Source organism: Jaculus jaculus, chromosome 19 (assembly GCF_020740685.1).
Source record: "Jaculus jaculus isolate mJacJac1 chromosome 19, mJacJac1.mat.Y.cur, whole genome shotgun sequence".
In the NCBI taxonomy this organism is placed as follows: Eukaryota; Metazoa; Chordata; class Mammalia; order Rodentia; family Dipodidae; genus Jaculus; species Jaculus jaculus.
This window is the reverse complement of record NC_059120.1, coordinates 59,975,759-59,995,637: the sequence shown is the minus strand read 5'-3', so window position 1 is coordinate 59,995,637 and position 19,879 is coordinate 59,975,759. Positions and strand designations below refer to the sequence as shown.

General features: G+C 49.1%; 1 protein-coding gene across 3 annotated transcripts in view; it reads right to left on the bottom strand.

Annotated features, from left to right (window-relative positions):
* Prcc (proline rich mitotic checkpoint control factor) overlaps nt 1-17,530 on the bottom strand; it is a 39,133-nt gene extending 21,603 nt beyond the window's left edge. The window contains exon 1 of one of the 3 annotated variants that reach the window (XM_045138743.1): nt 16,792-17,530. In XM_045138743.1, the coding sequence (XP_044994678.1) occupies nt 16,792-17,247 (456 nt within the window). In that variant the 5' untranslated portion in view covers nt 17,248-17,530. The remainder of the gene's footprint in view (nt 1-16,791) is intronic. The other 2 variants (XM_045138742.1, XM_004667290.2) reach the window with 2 other exon arrangements.
* Between the last annotated feature and the right edge of the window lie 2,349 nt (nt 17,531-19,879).

Here is a 19,879-nt window from a genome sequence, read left to right as displayed (position 1 = left end):
GCACCTACGAGCACCATATTTAAGGAGAGCCATAAAGATACGTGAGCCCATCCTTTTCCTCACTCACTCTAAGGTCAGATTTCCCTATTGCTGGCGCACTGAGGAGAGAAGGAAGTGTGCCTGTTCTGTGAACAACAGAGACATTAAACTTGCATCCAGGCTGGAAAAGGTGGTGCATTCCTTTAATCCCAGCACTCAGAAGATTACCAACCCCAGCACTAGAAGGAGCTGGAGGCCAGCTTGGGGCTGCAGAATGAATTCCAGGTCAGCCTAGGCTAGAGTGAGACTCCACCTCAGAAGAGAAAAGAAAAAAGGACTGATAAGAATTTGCAGGGGCTTGCTGGTCAGCCTGTCTGACTGAAAACAGCAGCTCCAAGTTCAGTGAGTGACTTTGCCTCAAGGAAACACATGAATGAGCAATGGAGGACACCCAGTATCAACTCTGGCCTCCGCACACGAACATATCTGCACACATAACTGCACATATCCCACATGTACATACATACCACACCAAAATGCAATACAAAACAAACTACATAAAAAATCCTTGGGCTGGAGAGATGGCTTAGTGGTTAAGCGCTTGCCTGTGAAGCCTAAGGACCCTGGTTCGAGGCTCGATTCCCCAGGACCCACGTTAGCCAGATGCACTAGGGGGCTCATGCATCTGGAGTTCGTTTGCAGTGGCTGGAGGCCCTAGCGCCCCCATTTTCTCTCTCTCTCTGCCTCTTCCTCTCTGTCTGTCACTCTCAAATAAATAAATAAAAACAAAAAAAAAATTTTTTTAATCCTCAACCAGGGAGCAAAAAATAATACAAAAGACCAAAAAAAAAAAAAAAAAAATCCTCATCCAATGAGCTAACTCCAGACACACAAGTCCTTGTGCAGAGACAAATGCTATGAAAAGCTAAGCCGAGACATCCCTGTGACAATTACCAGCTCCCTAGTAACAAACATAAGTGAGAGTGACTCAGGAGAAATTCCAGACAAAGATTTCAAAAGAATGATTGTACATATGTTTAAGGAGTTTAAGCAGGACATGAATAAACTCCTGAATGAATTCCAAGAGGACACAAACAGCTAAATGAAATAAAGGAGTCAATTAAAGATATGAAAACAGAATTAAAATAAAGAGATGCAAATACTGAAGAAAAACTCAACCAGAATGATGCTGAAAGTAAAAAATTAGATAAGGCCCGGAGAGAAGGCTTAGTGGTTAAGGCATATGACTGCAAAGTCAAAGGACAGAGGCTCAATTCCCCAAGACACATAAGCCAGATACATGAGATGGCACATGTGTCTGGAGATCATTTGCTATGGTTGAAGGCCACGGCACACCCATTCTCTGTCTGCCTCTATCTGCGTCTTTCTTCTTCTTTCTCATTAAAATAAATGAAATAAATTTAAATATTAAGGAAAGAGGACTGAGAAGATTGCTAAGTGGTTAAAGGGGCTTGCTTGCAAAGCCTACCAGCCCAGGTTCAATGTCCAAGGCACCCTTGTAAACCAGATGCAAAAAGTGGCACACACTAAATAAACAAACAAACAAATGAGAAAAACAAAGGAACAAAAAAGAAAGAAGCCAGGAGTGGTGGCACAAGCCTTTAATTCCAGCACTCAGGAGGCAGAGGTAGGAAGATCTCCATGAGTTCGAGGCCACCCTGAGGCTACATAGTGAGTTCTAGGTCAGCTTGGGCTAGAGGGAGACCTTATCTCGAAAGTTAAAAAAAAAAAAAAAAAAAAAAAAAAACCACCTCCTTTCTCTGTTCAGATTCCCACATCTTCTTAGAGGCTTTTGTCTTCTGATCCTGCACAGCTTGTTCTGCCCCACAAGGTTTCCTCAGTGCTTATGTCAACCCATGAATATGCAGGGCTTTCATGGAGTCTCAGGTCATATTTAAAACCACAGGTATATAGTTTTTTCATAGTGCCTTGTGAATATCTAAAGCCACGGGCATAAATGTAGTCTCCTCAGGGCTTTTTTGTTTTGTCTTGTTTTCAAGGTACGGTCTAGCTCTAGTCCAGGTTGACCTAGAATTCACTATGGAGTCTCAAGGTGACCTCAAACTCATGGCGATAATCTTACTTCTGACTCCCAAGTGGTGGGATTAAAGGCATGTGCCACCATGCCTGGTCATACTTAGATTATTTATTTATTTATTTATTATTTTTGTTTGTTTTCAAGGTAGGGTGTGGCTCTAGTCCAGGCTGACCTGGAATTCACTATGTAGTCTCAGGGTGGCCTTGAACTCACAGTGATCCTCCTACCTCTGTCTCCCCAGTGCTGGGATATTTCAAGCCATGGGCATATAGAGTTCTCATGGAGTCTGGGCATACTAAAGCCTGGATACGCAGGGTTCTCCTACAGTCTCAGGGCATGTGGAAACTGCAGCAGACCCCGCGCAGCACTGACATTTTAGACCGTGACAGCTTTATCTTCTTTTGGCTTGGTTGGTTGTCTTCTGAGCAGGATGGCACTCTCTAGTAAGGCTGGCCTCAAACTTGTGGCCATCCTCCTGCCTCAGCCTCCCCAGTACAGGTCTTAAAGGAGTGATTCACCATCCCTGGCTAAAACCATTAGATTTATAAAATTACATAAGCATTACCTTATTTTTCAGATCTTATGAAAAACCATAACAACTGTGAGAGTGGAAGCAAAGTATCCTAACGCTAATAGAATTGAAGGCCAGATCAGCTATGGAAAGAAAATTCAATTTCTCTTTAAATGTCACACCATGTTCTCATTAGGGTGAAAACCCAAGTCGAATGTTTAAAACACAAAAACAAAAACTCCCCTGTAGAAACACATCAGAACGCCCGACTACTTCCAGGTCCGCGACTGCTGAGCTTGCTTATGCTCGTCCCTCTCTGCACAACTGGTACAAGCTTCTAAGAACACTTATGTCAGCCCAGGACAGACATCAGTAGGACAGACTCCCTGAGACACAACATTAAAGAACCTCCAAAATGTGCTGGGCTGTGCTGGAGAGATGGCTTAGCGGTTAAGGTGCTTGTCCACATAGCCTAGAGACCCATGTTTGTTTCACTCCCCAGATCCCACATAAGCCAGACGTACCAGGTGACGCATGCGCACAAGATGGCGCACGTATGTGGAGTTTGATTACAGTGGCTGAAGGCCCTGGCTTGTGCATTCTCTTCTCTATTTGACTCTTTCTTCTTATCTCTCTCAAATAAATAAGAAAAAAAGAAAAAAGAGGCATGATGGCAGCATGCCTTTAATCCCAGCACTCAGGAGGCAGATACTGAAGGATCAATGTGCGCTCAAGGCCACCCTGATACTATGTAGTGAATACCAGGGCAGCCTCAAAAACCAAACAAAAGCCAGGTGTGGTGGTGCATGCCTTTAATCCCAGCACTCACGAGGCAGAGGTAGGAGGATTGCCGTGAGTTCGAGGCCACCTGGAGACTACACAGTGAATTCCAGGTCAGCCTGGACTAGAGTGAAACCCTACCTTGAAAAACCAAAATAATAATAATAATAATAATAATAATAGGGCTGGAGAGATGGCTTAATGGTTAAGGTGCTTGCCTACAAAGCCAAAAGACCCAGGTTCGATTTCCCAGAACCCACGTAAGCCATATGCACAAGATGTGGTGCATGTGCCTGGAATTAATTTGCAGCAGCTGAAGGCCCTAGCCCACCCATTCTCTCTCTCTCTCTCTCTCTCTCTCTACCTCTTTCTAAATAAATAAATAATTTTTAAAAATGGTTGAAAAAATAAATAATAAAATATATTTTTTAAACTTCCAGTGCCAGGGATGGGAAGTGAGTTGCTGGTCAAGGAGGTAGGGCCCTGAGACCACCAAAATACAAGCTACTGCTAAGGCTCTGAGTTGCCCAACAGAACGAGATGAGAACACCCTATTGCTAAAGACAGCACATGCTTTGGTTGTAGGACAAAGAAACCAAGCTGGGGCCAAGCCAGAAGCCGCCTCCATGTTGACTAGTTGTCATGGTGCTGGTAAGAGCTGAGACTGAGCTCCAGGTCAGGCTGGGCTACAGTGAGAGCCTGCCTCAAGAAAGTAAAAATAAAGCTGGGCGTGGTGGCGCACGCCTTTAATCCCAGCACTCGGGAGGCAGAGGTAGGAAGATCACCCTGAAACTACATAGTGAATTCCAGGTCAGCCTGGACTAGCATGAGCCCCTACCTCAGAAAAAAAAGAGAGGGAACTGTTGGGGCTGGAGGGATGGCTTAGCAGTTAAGATGTTTGCCTGCAAAGCCAAAGGACCCAGGTTCGATTCCCCAGCACCCCCATTAGCCAGATGCACAGGGGAGCACACGAATTTGGAGTTTGCTTGCAGTGGCTGGAGGCCCTGGCGTGCCCATTCTCTCTCTCTCTTTCTTTCCCTCCCTCCCAAATCAAGAAATAAAAATAAAATATTTTTAAAAAGAGAGGGAACTGTAACTGTAATTACATTTCCTTTTTGGTCTCACAAGAACCTGAGCCTCAGTGGGCACCGGTGCTGCTGGAGCTGCCAAGGGTGACAAGCCCCTCCCAGAACTGCAGGGCGGAAGCAGACACACTCCACTAAGTGAGGGCCAGTGGGATCTGGGCGCCTCGCTTCCATGGCAACCTCCTGCTTATCTCCCAGGTCCTGCTTCTGAGTCTCCCTCTCCAAAGAGCAGTCACTAGCTGTCAGGACCAGAAGCCAAAGAGGAAATCAGTGTCCAAGACCAGACGCCCGAGCTCCCCAGGATCCCCAGGGACCCCATCAGCCTCATTCATCAACTTCAACTCTTTGTCCTCGAATATCTTCTACTTTCACCCTTTGCTTAGGATTTCATTTTCTCTTTTATTTATTTTTTATTTTTACGTTTTGGTTTTTTCAAGATAGGGTCTCACTCTAGCCCAGGCTGACCTGGAATTCACTATGTGCCTCAGGCTGGCCTTGAACTCACAGCGATCCTCCTACCTCTGCCTCCCAAGTGCTGGGATTAAAGGTGTGCGCCACCACGCCTAGCACATTTTCTCTATTTTTGCACTCCTTGTTTGTACCACTTTCTGATTTCTAGCTGCCCATAGCTCTTATAGTAGGTACTAAGACAGAGGGGAAAAGAAAAACAAAAAAACTGCCAGGCGTGGTGGCGCACGCCTTTAACCCCAGCACCCAGGAGGCAGAGGTAGCAGGATCTCTGTGAGTTCGAGGCCACCCTGAGACTCCATAGTGAATTCCAGGTCAGCCTGGGCTAGAGTGAGACCCTACCTCAAAAAAAAAAAAACCACAACCTAGTTTCAAATACAACCTCTGCCATTTTCAAACTGTGTGACTTGGGCAAATCACTTGTGTTCTCTAAACTTGTTTCCATTTCAGCATCTTAGGAATAAGTGCCGAGCAATGAGCTGGCTGCGGTGGCTCACATCCGTAACTCCAGGCTCTGGGGAGGTGAAGGCAGAAGGATCAGGAGTTCAAGGTGGTTTTTCTTCCAAGACCAACCTGCGCTATGTGAGAGCCTATAACAACAACAAAAAGCCAGGCGGTGGTGCACGCCTTAAATTCCAGCACTTAGAAGACAGATGCTCAAGGTTGCACGTGCATCTGGACTTCGTGGCTGAAAGCCTTGGTGCACCCTCTCTCTCTCCCTCTCTATCTGCTTCTCTCTCTGTCTCAAATAAATAATTTTTTTAAAGCCAGATATGGTGGCATACACCTTTAATCTCAGCACGCAGAAGGAAGAGGTCGAAGGATCACTGTGAGTTCCAGGCCAGCCTGGGCTAAAAGTAAAATCCTACCTTAAAAATAAGTTGTAGGGGGCTAGAGAGATGGTTAAGTGCTTGCTTATGAAGCCTAAGGACCCCAGTTCGAGGCTTGATTCCCCAGTACCCACATAAGCCAAATGCACAAGGTGGCACATGTATCTGGAGTTCCTTTACAGTGACTGGAGACCCTGGCGCCCTTATTCTCTCTCTCGTCCTTTCTGTGTCTACCACCCTCGAATAAATAAATAAAATATAAAATCTCTAAAAACCCTACCTTGAAAAACAAAAAAAAAAACAAAAAGCCACTCATGGTGATGCGCTCCTTTAATCCCAGACTTGAGAGCAAACGTAGGAGGAGTCCTACTGAGTTCAAGGCCAGCCTGAGACTACATAGTGAATTAAATTGCAAGTCAGCCTGGGCTAAAGGGAGACCCTACTTTGAAAAATCAAAACAAACAAATAAACAAAATAAATAAGTAACTGAAAAAATGTTAGGACTATCCAGATTAGTATTACTACTGTGTTCAGACTGTCTAGGTAGTAGTGAAAAATTTAAAACTCTAAGACTATTTCACCAATTTTTGTCACCACACCTAGCTTTTTAATTTTTTTAACATTTCTTTTATGTCTTTTCTTTTTGCCACATTGGAGGTGGAAGCCAGATCCTAGAACTTGTTAGGCAAGTACTCTGCCACAGACACACCCAAGCCCAACCCTAAAAATTTCTAAATTGTACTGGAATGCACATTATTTGAAAGAAAACTCACAGTAGACTTGCTCTCTGAACTTTATGTTTTGTACCCTGATTTGGGAAAACTACATCCCTGTGCCTATGAAACCCACATGTAGCTTGAGTCAGAGAAGGAGGAGTAAGGGAGGAACTGGAGGGACAACTGACCACAGATGGGTGTGGGGGCGCCTCTCCACAATGAGGAAGGAGGGAAAGAGGGAGGGAGGGAGAAAAAGAGCTAGCTGACGTTGACTCAGATGCACCTAAAAGGAAAACTTGGTGCAACCCTTACTATAGATCCAAATGAAATGAATCAAATTCTCTGGAAAATTAGAACAGGGACTAATTATAGTTCAGTCTGGGCTGATCTATAAAAGGAAGAAATAGAAACCAAGGAGGTGTAGGTGGCTGTCTTTCACCAGCAAAGTAGGGTAGGTAAGAAGAAGAATAAAGGTCTGCAGAGAGAGTGTCAAGAGCAAGCAGCTGTGTGGACCCCGCACGCCCCAGTTCCTGACTCCACAGCCATCCTGGGAACCACAATGTCTTCTTGAGCAGCTGTGTTGATCCCGTACACCCCAGTTCCTGACTCCACACCCTTCCTGGGTACCACAATGTCTTCATGAGCAGCTGTGTGGATGGAACCCGCACACACCAGTTCCTGATTCCACACCAATCCTGGGTACCACAGTGTCTTCATGAGCAGCTGTGTGGACCCTGTACACCACAGTTCCTGATTCCACATCCTTCCTGGGTACCACAATGTCTTCATGAGCAGCTGTGTGGACCCTGTACACCCAGGTTCCTGACTCCACAGCCATCCTGGGAACTACAATGTCTTCATGAGCAGCTGTGTGGACCCCCTACACCCCAGTTCCTGATTCCACACCCTTCCTGAGTACCACAATGTCTTCATGAGCAGCTGTATGGCCCCCATCCACCCCGGTCCCTGACTCCACAGCCATCCTGGGTACCACAGTGTCTTCATGAGCAGCTGTGTAGACCCCACACACCCCAGTTCCTGACTCCACACCCTTCCTGGGTACCACAGTGTCTCCATGAGCAGCTGTGTGGACCCTGCACACCCCAGTTCCTGACTCTACACCCTTCCTGGGTACCACAGTGTCTCCATGAGCAGCTGTGTGGACCCCGCACACCCTAGTTCCTATCTCTATACCCTTCCTGGGTGCCACAATGTCTTCATGAGCAGCTGTGTGGACCCCGCACACCACGATTCCTGACTCCACACCCTTCCTGGGTGCCACAGTGTCACCATGAAAAGCTGTGTGAACCCCACACACCCTGGTTCCTGACTCTACACCCTTCCTGGGTACCACAGTGTCTCCATGAAAAGCTGTGTGAACCCCACACACCCTGGTTCCTGACTCCACACCCTTCCTGGGTACCACAGTGTCTCCATGTGCAGCTGTGTGGACCCCGCACACCCTGGTTCCTGACTCCACACCCTTCCTGGGTACCACAGTGTCTCCATGAGCAGCTGTGTGGACCCCACACACCCCAGTTCCTGACTCCACACCCTTCCTGGGTACCACAGTGTCTCCATGTGCAGCTGTGTGGACCCTGCACACCCTGGTTCCTGACTCCACATCTTTCCTGGGTACCACAGTGTCTCCATATGCAGCTGTGTGGACCCCGCACACCCTGGTTCCTGACTGCACACCCTTCCTTGGTACCACAGTGTCTCCATGAGCAGCTGTGTGGACCCCGCACACCCTGGTTCCTGACTCCACATCTTTCCTGGGTACCACAGTGTCTCCATATGCAGCTGTGTGTACCCCACACACCCTGGTTCCTGACTGCACACCCTTCCTGGGTACCACAGTGTCTCCATGAGCAGCTGTGTGGACCCCGTACACCTCGGTTCCTGACTCCACACCCTTCCTGGGAACCACAGTGTCTTCACCATGCTGTAGCATTTAAGCTGACGCTGACTCCAAGTTGGCTTCACTTCACAACAAATGAACTCTAACTGCCACCTGCTTGGCCCCTCTCCCTTCTGCCTAGGTCAAAGGCACAGAGATCACCTTGCCTCCTCTCCCTCAGTGAGGACACCCAGTCAGTCCTCCAACCTCTGAACACTTCCCAGTCCTCCTAGGGTCCCCTCCTCCAGGCAGCAGCCCTGCTCCCAGTGGATGTAGCCTTGGGGACAAAGGAGATCAGCCTTTCCAGACTCCTCAGTGACACAGAACACATGGCAAAGACCTCAGCACATATCTAAGGTCCACAGTCTCCACCTACAGCTCACCACTGCCCCCCACCCGAGTGCTCCCCCAAGCACCTGTTGCTCTTCCCCAGCCATGTGCACAGTTCTCTGCACAGTTCTCTCCTCTGCCTCTGGCTCACCTGCCTGAGCTCTGCCTTCTTCACACCCTGGACTGGATCAGAGCTTTCAATGGCTACTCCCAGGACACCAGCTCCACCATGAGAAAATCTACAGCTTTGTATGTCTCCCTAAAGCCTTAGGCCACTTTGGGGCAGAGCCTGCCATGTTCCCCACTAGGTACAAAGCAGCACAAGAGGACTGAATGAGAAAAGAGAGGTCAGCTTTAGCACCAAACTCTCCAAGGCCATACTTTTTTTGTTTTTGTTTTTGGTTTTTCGAGGTAGGGTCTCACTCTGGTCCAGGCTGACCTGGAATTAACTATGTAGTCTCAAGGTGGCCTCGAACTCAGCAATCCTCCTACCTTAGGCTCCTGAGTGCTGGGATTAAAGGCGTTCACTACCACACCCGGCTTTTTCTTGGATTTTTGGGTAGGGTCTCTAGCCCAGGCTGACCTAGAATTCTCTTGCTAGTCTCAGGGTGGCCTTAAACTCATGGCAATCCTCCTATCTTTGCCTACCAAATTCTCTTCTTAGGCTGCCTTTCCTCAAGAAATATGTTCAGAGACCAATTAACTACCAACTTGAACAGAATAAAACTAAACAACCACGTAAGGCCTGGGTCTCGACTGGCTGCATTGTCCCGTACCTCAGAACGTGGTATAGTTACAAGGGTAAGAGTTAAGACTCCAGTTTTTGGCCACTTCTGCCACCTAAATGAAGACCCTTCAGCCTCTATCATGAAGTTCTCCTTCCCTTTCTTTTTTACTTTTGCCTTATTTGAGCCCTGCTTGCTGGCTGTGTACACCAGGTGGGCTTTGAACTCAGGGCAATCGTGCCTCAGCCTCTCAAATGCCTGGATTATATTGTGTGCCAACATGTTTGGCCCACTGACCTTTTCTAACGCTGCCTTCAGAGAGCTAGAACTGAGCAGTCACTGTGGAGGGAGACACACTGGCTTAAAGCGCCGCCTCTCCCATTCAACCCCAAACATCACAGCAGGCTGAGATAAAGCCTGGGGCCAGGGAGAAAAGGAAAGAAAACAGGAGGCCAAGGAAATGCATGATTTTCCTGTTGCATCCATGAACCAGTGAAGCAACAGAAGCTTTTTAGGATTCAAGTCCTAGAAATGGCAGGCTCAAGGAGGAGATAATTAATCTCGAAGAAAGTTTGGGAGGCTGGGGTGATGGCTCAAGCACTTGTTTGTAAAGCCTGCTAACCCAAGTTCGATTCCCCAGCAACCACTTAAAGCCAGACACAAAGTGGTACATACATCTGGCCTTCATTTGCAGTGACAAGAGACCCTGGTCTACCCACAGACACATACATGCAAATAAGTTTTTTTTTAATAACTGTCAAAGTGCTGGAAAGTGCTATGGGGCCTGCTGGGGTCTTAACTAGCAGTGGGCCCTGCATGCTACATAACTAACTGGTCAGTCAGGCAAGATGTGCCCACTCATAAAATAGCGGTATGTCTGTTATGGTAGTAACCAACAGCTCTCTGATTAGATCTGAGGTCAACTCTATGGGAGGGAATTCATACCTAGTACTGAAAACCTAGTCAAAAGCCTATGACTGGGAAGGTCATAAGCCCTGTGGGAGAAACTACTACTGCTGTTTGGCTAAATCACACCCTCCAAGGCTCAAGGACCACTGTGGAAGAGGTGATGGGAAGAATGTTAAGAACCAAAGGATGGTGAGGACTGTTTCAGAATGCTGTCTTCCAGACACAAAGTGGCTGTTGCATGCATGACCTCACAGTGACTGTCACTCTCTGCACAAGACCTGCATAATGTGAGGGGGGGAAGACATCAAAATAGAAGAGGGCCTGACAATGGATGCACACACCTTTCCTCCAGCACTCGAGAGGCAGAGACAGGAGGATGACTGTTAAGTTTGAGGGCAGCTTTGGACTACAGGTAGCTTGGGCAAGAGACCCTAACTTGAAAAAAACAAAAAATGTAGGAGTTCTGTGGAAGGGAGTGTGGTAGTTTGATTCAGGTGTCCCCCATAAACTTAGGTGGTTGTGAATGCTAGGTTCCCAGCTGATGGATATTTGGGAATTAATGCCTCCAGGAGGGAGTATATTGTTGGGGGCGGGCTTAAGGGCTTTATAGCCAGTTTCCCCATGCCAGTGTTTGGCACACCCTCCTGTTGCTGTGGTCCACCTTCTGTTGGCCAGGGGGTGATGTCCACCCTCTGCTCATGCCATCGTTTTCCCCTGCCATCGTGAAGCTTCCCCTCGAGCCTGTAAGCCAAAATAAATCTCTTTTTCCCAGAAGCTACTCTTGGTTAGGTGATTTCTACCAGCAATGCGAACCGGACTGCAACAGGGAGTAAGGGAGGGAGGAATGAGCCCCTAAACAACTGTTTACTCGCAACCTTCACTCGTGTGTACAATGTGCCCTGGCCACAGGCTGCAGCGACAGCTCAGCAGTTAAAGGCACTTGTTTACACAGCCCGATGGCCCAGGTTCAATTCCCCAGTACCCACATAAAGCCAGATGCACAAAGTGGTGCATGTGTGTCTGGAGTTTGTTTGCAGTGGCAAGAGGTCCTAGCATGCCCATAATGACTTTCTCTCTGACACTCTCTCTCTCTCTCTTTCTCTCTGTCAAATACACAAATAAATAAAGTTTTGTTTTGTTTTGTTTTTTAAAGGTTTGAGTTAGAGAAATGGCTCAGCAGTTGAAGGTGTTTGTTTGCAAAGTCTGTCGATCTGTGTTTGATTGCCCAGGACCCAGATCAAGTTATGCATCTGGAGTTTGTGTGAAGTGGCAAGAGACCCTGGCACACCCATACTCTCTCTTGTGTCAAACGAGCAAAAACAAAAACAATTTAAAGTTTTGGAAGCAGATAGAGAGGGAGACAGGAAGAATCTACGTTCAACGGAGTTCACAGAGAAGAAAAAATACGGAGTTTCCCCATGCACCAGGCACTACTTACAATGAATAGAGATTCATTTACAGTGAATGACAATGCATTAGAAGGAGTAACCTCTGCCTTTAGGAGCTGGTATACTATTGGTAGGAAAAGAAACAAATTATATAGTATGTGAGATGGTGCTTAAGTGCTACAGAGGAAAAACAAAGCAAAGCAGAGGCTGAGGGCAGGTGACCAGAGGCTGCAATTTACCCAGGTAGGCTAGGGACGTCCTCACTGAGAACACACCTCGAAGACATGACTTGACAAAGAAATGAACACTGGGACATGGGCAAGAAGCTGAAAATGCAAAGAAGAGAAAAAGCCCTCAACAGAACTGGAAAGTAGGGAAAAACAAAAAAGCAGAGCACTGGACTGACCAACTGACTTCTCTGAGGACTGAACTAAAGCAAAGAACCTTCAGACACCACCTGTTCCTAAGCTGACAATCTCCTTCACCCTGGAAGCTCTCACTCCACAGACACCTGGAATTTTCTTCTTCATTTTTTTATGTTTTGGGTTTTGTTTGTTTGTTTTTGTTTTTCAAGGTAGTGTCTCGCTAGCCCAGGCTGACCTGGAATGCACTACCAGGCTGACCTGGAATGCACTATGAAGTCTCAGGGTGGCCTCGAACTCATGGCAATCCTCCTACCTCTGCCTCCTGAGTGCTGGGATTAAAGGCGTGTGCCACCACGCCCAGGTTTTTCCTCTTTAACATATTGAAACAACAAGAGTTTGGCTTTACCTCTAGAAATAGCACCCAAATGTTCACTTAAGTTTGACCAAACCTAAATGAAAACTGAAGTTCATACAGACTAGGATCTTTTTGTTTGTTTGTTTTTCAAGATAGGGTCTTGCTCTAGCCCATGCTGCCCTACAGTTCATTATGTAGTCTCAGGGTGGTCTCCAGGTCATCCTGGGCTACAGTGAGACACTGCCTGAAAAAAAAAAAGGGGGGGGCGCTCAGTGGTTAATCGCTTGCCTGTGAAGCCTAAGGACACCGGTTCAAGGCTCGATTCCCCAGGACCCCCGTTAGCCAGATGCACAAGGGGGAGCACGAATCTGGAGTTCGTTTGCAGTGGCTGGAGGCCCTGGCGTGCCCTTTCTCTCTCTCTATCTGCCCCTTTCTGTCTCTGTCTGTCGCTCTTAAATAAATAAAAGTTCCAAAAAAAATTTTTTTTAAAAAGGTTGTATGTGGGGCTGTAGCTCAGCTGGTGGAGCGTTTGCCTAGCGTGCACAAAGGTCAAGCTGGAGAGATGGCTCAGCTTTTGAAAGATGCTTGTTTGCAAAGTCTACTGTCCCGGGGTTCAGTTCCCTAGTACCCACTGAAAGCCAGATGCACAAAGTGGTGTATGCATCTAAAGATCACTTGCAGTGACAGGAGGCTCTGGCATGACCAGTCTTTCTCTCTTCCTCTCTCTCAGGTAAACAAATAAAATGTTTAGGGCTGGAGAGACGGCTGAGCGGTTAAGGCACTTGCCTGGGAAGCCTAAGGACCCAGGTTCGATTCCCCAGGACCCACTTAGGCCAGATACACAAAGTGGTGTGTGTGTCTGTAGTGGCTGAGGCCCTGGCAGACTCATCCTTTCTTTCTGCCTATTTCCTTCTCTCTCTCAAATAAATAAAAAATAAAATATTATAAGTATAAAATAGGGCTGAAGGTGTTTGCCTGCAAAGCCAAAGGACCCGGGTTCGATTCCCCAAGACCCACGTAAGCCAGATGCACAAGGGGGGCGCAAGCGTCTAGAGTACGTTTGCAGTGGCTGGAAGCCCTGGCGTGCCCATTCTCTTTCTCTCTCTGTCAAATAAATAAAATATATTTTTAAAACTACATAAAATAGCTGGGCATGGCAGCACATGCCTTTAATTCCGGCACTCTGGAGGCAGTGGTAGGAGGATTGCCATGAGTTTGAGGCCACCCTGAGACTATACAATGAATTCCAGGTCAGCCTCAGCTAGAGTGAGACCCTACTTCAGAAAACCAAAAAAATAAATTAAATGTTAAAAAAAAAAAGATACTCATGACACTTTGTCTCCAAAAACAAAGAAAGAAAGGCATAGTGGTGCATGCCTCTTATCCCAGCACTTGTGAGGGAGAAGTAAGAGGAGAGCAGTGAGTTTGAGGCCACCCTGAGACTACATAGTGAATTCCAGGTCAGCCGAAGCTAGATCAAGACCATACCTCAAAAAAAAAAAAAAAAGAAAAGAAAACAGAAAAAAGAGAGTGATGAGAAGAGAAAGAAAAAGAAAATAGGACTGGAGAGATGGCTCAGTGCTTGCTGCAAAAGCATGAGAATCTGAGTTTGGACACCCAACATTCATGTAACATGCAACTCATGTTGGTACAAACCTGTACTCCTACACTGGGGTCACCACACAAGAACTCCAGCAGCTCCCAAGCTGGCCAGGGTAGCCACTTGGTGAGCTCTAATTTAGAATGAATAAAGTGGAGTGTGATTGACGAAAACATCCAGCATCCACCTTTAGACTCCACAGGCATGCACACACACGTCCACCTCTGGTCTCCACACACATGCACACACGTCCACCTCTAGCCTCCACACGCATGCACACACGTCCACCACTAGCCTCCACACGCATGCATACACGTCCACCTCTAGTCTCCACACGCATGTACACACGTCCACCTCTAGTCTCCACACGCATGCACACACACATCCACCTCTAGTCTCCACACGCATGCACACACACATCCACCTCTGGTCTCCACACGCATGCACACACGTCCACCTCTAGTCTCCACACGCATGCACACACACATCCACCTCTGGTCTCCACACGCATGCACACACGTCCACCTCTAGTCTCCACACGCATGCACACACGTCCACCTCTAGTCTCCACACGCATGCACACACACATCCACCTCTGGTCTCCACACGCATGCACACACACACCCACCTCTGGTCTCCACACGCATGCACACACACATCCACCTCTAGTCTCCACACGCATGCACACACACACACCTCTAGTCTCCACACGCATGCACACACATCCACCTGTAGTCTCCACACGCATGCACACACGTCCACCTCTAGTCTCCACACGCATGCACACACACATCCACCTCTGGTCTCCACACGCATGCACACACACACCCACCTCTGGTCTCCACACGCATGCACACACACACCCACCTCTGGTCTCCACACGCATGAACACACACACCCACCTCTGGTCTCCACACGCATGCACACACACACCCACCTCTGGTCTCCACACGCATGAACACACACACCCACCTCTGGTCTCCACACGCATGCACACACACATCCACCTCTAGTCTCCACACGCATGCACACACACACCCACCTCTGGTCTCCACACGCATGCACACACGTCCACCTCTAGTCTCCACACGCATGCACACACGTCCACCTCTAGTCTCCACACGCATGCACACACACATCCACCTCTAGTCTCCACACGCATGCACACACATGTCCACCTCTAGTCTCCACACGCATGCACACACGTCCACCTCTAGTCTCCACACGCATGCACACACGTCCACCTCTAGTCTCCACACGCATGCACACACATATCCACCTCTAGTCTCCACACGCATGCACACACGTCCACCTCTAGTCTCCACACGCATGCACACACACATCCACCTCTAGTCTCCACACGCATGCACACACACACACCTCTAGTCTCCACACGCATGCACACACACATCCACCTCTAGTCTCCACACACATGCACACACGTCCACCTCTAGTCTCCACACGCATGCACACACACGTCCACCTCTAGTCTCCACACGCATGCACACACATCCACCTCTAACTTCCACACGCATGCACACACACATCCACCTCTGGTCTCCACACGCATGAACACACACACCCACCTCTGGTCTCCACACGCATGCACACACACACCCACCTCTGGTCTCCACACGCATGAACACACACACCCACCTCTGGTCTCCACACGCATGCACACACACACCCACCTCTGGTCTCCACACGCATGAACACACACACCCACCTCTGGTCTCCACACGCATGCACACACACATCCACCTCTAGTCTCCACACGCATGCACACACACACCCACCTCTGGTCTCCACACGCATGCACACACGTCCACCTCTAGTCTCCACACGCATGCACACACGTCCACCTCTAGTCTCCACACGCATGCACACACATGTCCACCTCTAGTCTCCACACGCATGCACACACATGTCCACCTCTAGTCTCCACACACATGCACACACATATCCACCTCTAGTCTCCACACGCATGCACACACGTCCACCTCTAGTCTCCACACGCATGCACACACACATCCACCTCTAGTCTCCACACGCATGCACACACGTCCACCTCTAGTCTCCACACGCATGCACACACACATCCACCTCTAGTCTCCACACACATGCACACACGTCCACCTCTAGTCTCCACACGCATACACACACACATCCACCTCTAGTCTCCACACGCATGCACACACGTCCACCTCTAGTCTCCACACGCATACACACACACATCCACCTCTAGTCTCCACACGCATGCACACACACGTCCACCTCTAGTCTCCACACGCATGCACACACATCCACCTCTAACTTCCACACGCGCTCACACACATCTAGGAAAAAACAAAAACAGAATCCAAGAACTCTATCCTTCTAAAATCTTCTCTAGATTGGCCCTGATGATTTTAGAGGCAAGGGTAAACAAAGATGATCCTGGACTCCAGAGAGAACCCAAGGGTCTTGACAACTGTCATTTCTCCACGTGCACCTTTCATCCTGTCCTCGGTATGGGAAGAGGGAGGAAGAGTCCTGCACAGCTGAGGAGGAGGAGCAAGCGGCTCTAAGCAAGGACCTGTCCGTTCCAGGATTGACATGAGAAACACGCATGGCCAATACCCTAACTCCCCGAAGTTGACAACATCAACTGAATTAATCGCACTGTAAGAGGATTCCGGAGGCTTTCAATCAGCCGATGCATTTTCAAGGAGCCCCCATAATCGCCCCAAGTCCCTCCGACAGCTGCATGCAAACCCGCTGTGGTTTGGGAGTGCCCTCCACGGATACTCACATCCCCCTCGTGCAGCTCGGGCGCCGCGATCTTCACGGGCTCGGTCCTCTTCTTTGGCTTGGGAAGCCCCAGGGGGGGTCCAGCACCGCCCACGGCGGGGGGTAAACTGAGGCCAGGGCCTCGGGGCGACGGCAGCCCTAGCCCCTCCCCAACTCCCGCCGCTTCAGCCGGGCTCACTCCTGGAGGTGGGGGAAAGCCCCCCAGGCCGAAGGGCAAGGGCGGAGGAGGCTGGAGCCTGGGGTCCACGGTGGGCGGAGGCAGCAGCAGCGGCGGGGGAAAGGCAGGGGCGAGCATCTGGGGGGGCGGGGGCAGCAAGGCCGGACCCTTGGGTGCGGGGAGGGAAGAGAACAAGCCCCCTAAAGTGGGTCCAGGCGTCGGGGTGGCCACCTCCTCTTCCTCCGGCTCCGGCTCATCCGGCTCACTCTCATCGCTGCTGGCGTAAGCAACCAGCGACATGGCGCCTCCCGCCTTTAGAGAGTCCCGGCCGGCCGACTAGGCCTACTTGGGACCGGGGATGTACGGAGGCCTAGTTAGGCCCCGCCAATTGGGCAGGGCGGGAAACCGAAAAGCCCGTCTGCTCCGTACTCTAGGATTATCTGCTGCAGGAGTCCGTGGCCATGGTTGATTTCCACCAAGGAAAGACTTCCTTCTTCACTTCAGCTCCCGAGTCCCGGACAACTACACACAGCTAATGGCCGCCGAGACACTCCGCCTCCTACTCGGATCACAAATACAGGAACTACAACTCCCAGGATACTAGTCGGCCATAACTCCTCTCCGCCGCAGGGATGTCAGCGCAAAGCATGGCGGGAGATGGAGTTCCAGGGAGAGGAACAAGCTACGAGCAGAAAGGTAGAAGGGAAACCCAACGCTGTAGCACAGGGATTCCTGGGATACTTTTTTAATTTTTTCATTTTTATGTTTGTATTTTTTATTTTTTGCAGTCCTCCGGCAAGGCCTACGTTACTACAAACCCCATGAATCAGCTTGGTGGTCACGGAACCAGGCAGGAGGGCATTTCGGTACTTGAAGTTCCCCAGGGTAGCGTCTGGAGCGCTAAGACTTATGGGAGATGTGGTGCGTGCTTAGAAACCGCAAGTGATGTCGGGAAAGGGAGGGCGGGCCACCTGGAAGGTGTCAAAGGTGGGGGGGGACGTTTTAAAGGGACAGTTTCTGTAAATGAACTGACGGAACGTGCCTGATCGGCTGGACCTGGGAAGTTAGAACAAAACACCGCAAAATGAGTCGTGTCCCGAGTGACATGTACGAAATTGTCGACAAAATCAGAAAGAAAGCGAGGTCTAACCAAGAACTGAAGTTAACTGTGACCATAAATGGGCGGAAGCCTTCTCCTTTGCCAAGACCAGGGTGCACATCCAGAAACACACCGCCTGGGCTCGTTCTGCAGCAGCGAGCGAGAAGGAAAGGAGAGCCCTGGTGTCTGGGGCTCCTCTTGCCTTCCTCTCTTGTTCCCTCTTGCCTCTGTGAAGGGGCAGACCAGGACCGAGGCCCCTCACAGTTTTGAGGAGCCCCTCACCTGCCTCTGCACGTGTCCTTTGCATTCCTTTATGTTGAGCATGCTGTCTGTTAGGCCATCGCAAGTGACCTTCGTATCCATCCACGTGTATGGGGTCCTGTTCCAGCTCATTTGTGTTTGCCTAGTCAGAAGGTGTGGGGTGAGGCCCAGACTGCTGGCTTTATTTATTTATTTTATTCGTTTTGGTGTTTCGAAGTAGTGTCTCACTCTGGCTCAGGCTGACCTGGAATTAGTGTGGCCTCTGCCTCCCTAGTGCTGGGATTAAAGGCATGTACCACCACGCCCGGCTTTTATCTTTATTTTTATTTATTTATTTTGGGGGGGAGGGTTTCGAGGTAGAGTCTCACGCTAGCCCAGAGTGACCTGGAATTCACTATGGAGTCTCAGGGTGGCCTTGAATTCACCGAGATCCTCCTACCTCTGCCTCTCAAGTGCTGGGATTAAAGGCGTGCACCACCACGCCCCGCTTCTGGCTTTTATTTTTAATATGTTTATTTATTCATTAATTTCAGAGACAGAGAAAAGGCAAATACAGAGAATGGGCACCCCAGGGCCTCCAGCCACTGCAAAGGAACTCCAGACGCATGTGCCTCCTTGTGCATCTGGTTTACGTGGGTCCTGGGGAAGCACAGGCAAGCACCTTAACAGCTAATCCATCTCTCTAGCCCGACTTCTGGTTTTATAGAGAATGTTTCATTTGAGCCAGGCATGGCACGCAAACCTTTAATCCCTGCACTCAGGAGGCACAGGTAGCCGGTTGCTGTGAGTTCAAAGCCATCCTGAAACTATGTATTGAAATTCCAGGTCAGTCTCAGCGAGAGTAAAACCCTACCTGGGGTAGGGGGGGTGGATTTCCCACTTGATCAGTTGGTTGTACACATACAGAGAACCGCCCTGAGAAACTAGGCCATCAAGTGCTAAGTCTCAACGGATCTGCCTTGCACTTGCTTGTTCTTTGAGGCGGGTCTTACTCTGCTGCAGGCTGACCTGTAACTCACCCTGCAGCCCAGGTTGGCCTCAAACTCAGTGATCTGCCTACCAGTCTCCCAAGGCTGGAAGTGCAGGCTCCTTTTCTTTCTTTGAATTGTTTTGTCTTGTTTTGTTTTTTCAAGGTAGGGTCTCACTCTAGCCCAGTCTGACTTGGAATTCACTGTGTAGTTAGTCTCAGCGTGGCCTCAAACTCACAGCCATCCTCCTACCTCTGCCTCCCAAGTGCAATGATCGAAGGTGTGTGCCAGCACGCCCAGCTAGCAAGCACTTTTTAGTCAAGCACTTTACAAACTGAGCTATTTCTCAGGCGCCCACAATATTGACTTTTAACCCCTTTGTGTTCCTCAGTCTACTCTCCGGTGACTTCAGGCAGTTTCTTCTCTCTCGTTTTCTTCCTTCAATTTTTTTTTTTTCTTTTTTTTTTTTTGGTTTTTCGAGGTAGGGTCTCACTCTGGCTCAGGCTGACCTGGAACTCACTATGTGGTCTCAGGGTGGCCTCAAACTCTCGGCGATCCTACTACCTCTGCCTCCCGAGTACTGGGATTAAAGGCGTGCGCCACC